Consider the following 6,074-nt stretch of genomic DNA (forward strand, 5'->3'; position numbering starts at 1 on the left):
TACTCATTTTGTGAGTTGTTGAATATGGTTTCATAAACTGTGTGTTATCAGTATATGTTTATTCTTGATATATACAAATTTCATATTGGAAATGGATTGATACAATTAAAGTTTATATGAGCTTACTAAGCATCCATTGCTTACATAATTGTTCATCTTTACTTTTCAGATTATCAGAAGCTCGATCGGGTTGGAAGATTGTCAGAGCTATATCACACTATCAATTGGTTCTATTGGTATTTTCGGATATTTTGATTTTGGTTATAATGGCATGTATAGGTATTCTGGTTAATGTTGGCCTATGTGTTTGAATGTTGGAATGACCATTTGACTTGGTTGAGTTTTGGTATCTTGATGGTATAATGGCAAAGTTTGGCATGATGGTATGATGGACAAACTTGGATTGTTTGAGTTTAAGGTGGGGTCGAACTCCAAGATTCCTTTCGTTCATCTAGAGCCCAAAGTAAAATCCATAACTTGGAAGAACTTTTGATCTTGTACCGCACACATCACTTCCTAAATGATTGATTTAGATATAATAATTAAAGAACATTGAATAAATTCAATTCATTATGATAGAAAAAGAATAAGTAAACCGAGCAAGAACAAGGATCGTGAAAGAGATCAAGTCGGTTCATAAAGAGGACTTGTTCTTGATAAATTCCAATCGAATTAAGGATGCCAAGAAGGGAAAACAATTGATTAAGAAAATATTTGAATAATTGATAAAAACGCGTGTGGAATAGGATCCCAAGTTTGTCCAAGTCGCAGATTTCTTCTACACCTCTAGACGAAAGATAAGACTTGGATTTTGACTAATCTTGAGAATGCAACAATCCAAGGATCCTTAGGACATCTTTACACCACTAAAACCCTAAAACTTTAAACTCTAAACTTTAAACTTTAAACCTTAAAATCCTTTTCTTTTTCATACTTTTAATCAAAAATCTAATTTGTTTTATTTCTTTTTTTAGATCTCAAATCGACATCTTATTTTCTTCCAAGAATGGTTCAAATCATCTAAATATAATTTATTCATCATGTTCTTTGCTAGTCAGTTCTTTCTTTAATCTTTCTTATGATTTCATTCGAATATGATCTTTATTCTTCAAAAATGTCCAACCATTTGTTTTCACTTAATTGGCAGCTTTGACATCTTTGGATTTCATACAAAACAAGTTCTTCCTTAATTGACCTGATCTCCTCCAAGAACCCTAATTTTGATTTGATTTCCTTGTTCTTTTATTACTTGATTTGTGCTGCTACCCTTTTAATTCTAACTCGTATTGTTTGAGTTCTCAATTTAGTCCCGAATTAGTTTTAATGCTTGTTTTGGGCCACGAGGGCTTGTGTTAGGGACTATATGACTGAATTTGAATGACTATTGCTTGTATATGAGAAATGAACATGAAAATGTATGATTGTTTATGTGATATGTTTGGAAATGCTCTGTAACCCTATTTCAGTGATGAATACGGGTTAAGGGTGTTACATTTTATTAGTATCAGAGCTATGATTTAGTCGATTCTAGGACTAACGTAGCGTATGTGAGCTATACATGCCATATTTAACCTGTGATAGTGTGATCTCTCCTAACAGTTTTTAAATCATGTTTTCATATAGTAATGGATTCCAATCGAGCTGACTCCGATGATGTAGAAAGTAATGTGCCAGCCTCCGTTCATGGAGTAGCGCCATCTGGTCTGAGACCCGTATCTGAGGGTCGTGAAGGATAGGCCAAGAAAGCCTTCTTCCAAATGATGAATGAGTGGTTCTCTGAGTTTTTCTGAACTAATCCGGTAACTCAGCAATCTCCACCCCTAACTTTTCCCCAATCAATTCCCGTAGCACCTCAAGTTCTAGAACCAGTACGCTTAAGCAAATTGCCTGTGGATAAAATTTGAAAGTACGGGACTGAAGAGTTTAGAGCTACAATTGATGATGACCCTGAGAGAGCTGAGTTTTCGCTTGAGAATACAATTCGGGTCTTTGATGAATTGTGTTGCATGCCAGCGGAATATGTTAAATGCACTGTATCTTTTCTGAAAGAAGTTGCATGCCAGCGGAATGTGTTTCATGGGAATTCTTTCAAATGGAATTTAGGAAGAAATATATAAGTCAACGATTTCTTGATCAAAAACGCAAAGAATTTCTAGAGCTAAAATAGGGTCGTATGACCATATCTGAATATGAAAGAAAATTCGTAAGACTGAGTATGTATGCTCGTGAGTGTATTCCAACCGAAGCAATTATGTGTAAATGGTTTGAAGATGGGTTGAATGAAGACATTAAGCTTTTAGTCGGGATACTTGAACTAAAGGAATTTGTTATCTTAGTCGATAGAGCACATAAAGCTGAGGAGCTTAGTAAAGAAAAGAGAAAAGTTGATTCTGAGGCTAGAGATTCAAGAAAGAGGTCAATGACTAAATCATATCATTCCTCATCAAAGAAATTAAAGGATTTTCATAACCGTTCGACTACTTCATTGCGTTAGTCCAACAGAGATCGCGGAAAGCAACATGCAAGTACTAAAACTCATGCCACTTCAGTAGCGAGTGTAGGTAGTGTCAGGGAAAACAAACTGGACTGTCAACAATGTGGAAGATGACATTTTGGAGATTGTTGTGATATGAACCCACCCAAAGACTCATCCAACTCCAAACAAGATCCAATTGAGCTGTCTATTGGACCAATCACTCGAGCACGAGCCAAACGACTTAAAGAGTTAATATCAGCTTTAGTTGATCGGCTTTGGAAGGAAACTACAAAGGGTCTCATCAATGAAGTGTTGGACGGTTCAACAAGGGATATCTTCAATTTAATTGATGCTGAATTCAGCTTAGCTAGCTAACTCAGCTGCTAAGAATTCGGCAATTTTACTACATTAGTTTATTTAATTATGTTTAGTTTTCTACAGCTTCAATTACATGTCTGATTGTTTTACTTATTAAACTTATTAATTTTTTCATTTTTATTCGGCCTTTATTATGTCCTAGCATGCTACATATTTAATTCATGTATTTTCAATTAAGTGTGTTTAGTTTCGAACATACTTAATGTATGCTAGTCAGTTAAATTCTTTAATGTGTCTTAGTCTACTATATATTTATTTGTATGTTTAATTGGTCTTCTTAATGTTTTAACTAGGTGTTTAATTTGTCTTGGCAGGTAATTAAACATGCGAATGGACTTTCATGCATATGCAGTTGGCCATACATGCACCATGTCGATTCATCGAAGCTCATTAATGTCGAGCATGCACCCGATTGTGCATGAATATTGGGAGCTATTTTTCAACTGGACATTAATGTATCTTCCAGATTCAATGAAGCTACTTTAAAGAAGAACATGCACCCGATTGTGCATGTATTTTGAGAGCTAGTTGGTACATTTATCCAGCTAATTATTCATGAATCAACAGCCAACAGTTGTGAGCTGATCAACTAACACTTCAAGAGACCATTCGGTGCTAGATGTTCACACTTCAAGTCTCTTCATAACCGAGTGTTCACACCCAAAGGCCATCCAGCTACCATCAAATACACTCACCAGCTGACTCCTCATTCGGTGCACCTTCAAACATTAACTCCAGCCATAAGCTTCATTCACCGAACAAATCTTCATCCAACTCACTCATTAAAGCTATGAACCAAGGCTGTTCGGCACCTCAATTGATTGAGTTCATTGGATTGTTCCAACTAGATATTAAGTTAACTTAGCTTAATTCCTTTGCATTTAATTTATGTCTATTCAGCTAGATATCCATCAGCCTATAAATAGCTCATTTGTAAATATTTTGAAAGTTAGTTAATTGACTTTGATATTTTATGAAATATTATAGACTTTGTGAGTTGTTCACTCTCATTGCTTTTTGAGATTCAATTTGACTTATCTAGTTTAGTTAGTGGCATCAAACTTGTTTCTTTCTTGAACTTATCACTCTTCGAGTGTGGCGTTGAACCTTATACTATTTGGTTCCTATCTTGTAACAGCCTGATTCTGGGCCTAGTTGGAACAGTGGTTTTGAGACCATAAATCTGACGAGGGAAAATATAATTATTATATTTTTATGGTCTACAATTTCAGAAAATAATTTTGTGAAAATTTCGTTCGAAAATTTCGACGTTTGGGCACTCAATTTAGTCAAAAGGACTAAATTGTAAAAAGTGCAAAAGTTGGGTTCTATATGTTAGAGGTGTCCAATTGCTATGAAACTTTAAATTGGAGGTCCTTATGTGGTAATTAGACCATTATTTAATTGATGGAAAAAAATGGGCCTAGAATTAGTGAAAAAGATTTTTTTAAGTAAGAGAATTTTAGTCATTTGCTAATAAAAAGAAATAAAATGGGAAAAAGATGGAAAAATGGTGTCATCTTCTCCATAGTTGCTACCGAATTTTAAGGGACACCATAGCTAGGGTTTCTTTGCTTTTTCAAGCTCATAGTAAGTGCATCCTAGCCCCATTTTTAATGTTCTTCACATTTTTGAGATCCTCCAAATTGTCACATTTTATAGCTTGCTCTAAAACTGACGTTGCTGTTCATGTTGCCAATTTGTTTTTTAGGGAGGTTGTACTACTTCACGGGATTTTGAGAACAATTGTATCCGATCGAGACACAAAGTTCCTAAGTCATTTTTAAAGGTCTTTATGGGGAAAATTAGGAACGAAGCTACTGTTTTCCACAACATGTCATCCCTAAACGGATGGACAAATGGAGGTTGTGAATCACGTATTATCAACTTTATTGTGAGTTGTCATTCGAAAGAATCTCAAATCATGAGAGGAGTGCCTACTGCATGTGGAATTCGCTTACAATAGATCCGTCCAGTCTGCCACTAAACACTCACCGTTTGATATTGTTTATGGGTTTAATCCTCTAACCCCACTAGATTTGCTTCCCTTGCCTAATGATCAGCTCGTACATGCCGATGCTAAGAGAAAAGCAGATTATGTAAAGCAACTTCACCAAAAGGTGAAGGCCAATATTGAAGCCCGAATCGAACAATATATGCGAGCTGCAAATAAAGGAAGAAAGCAAATAGTGTTCGAACCCGGAGATTGGGTTTGGGTTCATATGAGGAAGGAAAGGTTCCCAGCCCAACGAAGGTCAAAGCTATTACCAAGAGGAGACGATCCCTTTCAAGTGTTGGAACGAATTAATGAAAACTCCTACAAGCTTAATCTCCCAGGTGATTATAACATCAGCGCATGTTTTAATGTGGTTGATTTATCTACATTCGATGCAGGTAGCGATTTGGGGACAAATCGCTTCGAAGAGGGAGGGAATGATGCAACCGAGACCCAAGAGCTATCAAGTGCTAACGACACTTCTATCGATCTGACCAAAGGACCCAATACTCGAGCTAGAGCTAAGAAGTTCAAAGATGCAATTTCAGCTTTAATTAATCGGGTTTGGGGTGAATCTGTGGCTGGTCTAATTGAAAACTCATGGACAAGCAAGATGAGCAAATCGTGCACTCTACTTCAAGCTCACTCAGCTCAACGAGCTCATTTTTAGCTCATTTAGCTCATCTTAAGCTTATTTTAGTTTGCATTTATTTTGCTAGAATAAGTATTTAATTTGCCGATTAGTTAAATTAGTTAAGTTAATTAATTTAATTTAATTTTGGTCAAATAATTATTAAGTGTTTTTAATTATGTTTTAATTATTTTTAGTGTCTTAAATATGTCCTAAACTCATACAAACAATTAATGAGTTGACCAAATTTTAAGTGCAGATTTTTACATTCATTTGTTGCTGAATTTAATTTGTTTAATTTGCTACAGGTACATTCATCTCTTGGATGGCAAGGTAAATGGATAAATTTAATTGTGAGCTGATTATTGGTGTTTTCCAATTGACTCTACAGCCAAGCTTTCCAACTCTCCAAGAATGAACATTCGGCTGCCCAAAGCTCTTTTAAAGGCTGTTCACATCAGTTGAATATGCTTTTCACATTAAGGGCTGTTCATTTTCGTGTGTTCACATTGCTTGATCATTCAAATTCTTTTGTTCACACCTTTTGGTTATTGAAGTGTTCCAAGCAGCCAAATTAATATCAACAATGTTCA

The 6,074-nt window shown here is 35.4% G+C and overlaps 1 protein-coding gene across 1 annotated transcript; it reads left to right on the forward strand.

Annotated features, from left to right (window-relative positions):
• Positions 1 to 1,625: 1,625 nt before the first annotated feature.
• LOC107915662 (uncharacterized) lies at positions 1,626 to 5,520 on the forward strand. Its single transcript, XM_016844795.1, has 2 exons — positions 1,626 to 1,701; positions 4,892 to 5,520. Exons 1-2 carry the CDS (start codon positions 1,626 to 1,628, stop codon positions 5,518 to 5,520), a joined length of 705 nt encoding a protein of 234 aa, XP_016700284.1.
• The last annotated feature ends 554 nt before the right edge of the window (positions 5,521 to 6,074 follow it).

Source organism: Gossypium hirsutum, chromosome D10, assembly GCF_007990345.1.
Source record: "Gossypium hirsutum isolate 1008001.06 chromosome D10, Gossypium_hirsutum_v2.1, whole genome shotgun sequence".
Lineage (NCBI taxonomy): Eukaryota > Viridiplantae > Streptophyta > Magnoliopsida > Malvales > Malvaceae > Gossypium > Gossypium hirsutum.

What these genes read in the sequence shown, in the direction of transcription:
- LOC107915662 (XM_016844795.1), top strand. Translation starts at nt 1,626, where the DNA reads ATGGATTCCAATCGAGCTGACTCCGATGATGTAGAAAGTAATGTGCCA. An exon ending in TCATGGAGTAGCGCCATCTG is followed by an intron (nt 1,702 to 4,891) that starts GTCTGAGACCCG and finishes TAACCCCACTAG; the next exon opens with ATTTGCTTCCCTTGCCTAAT.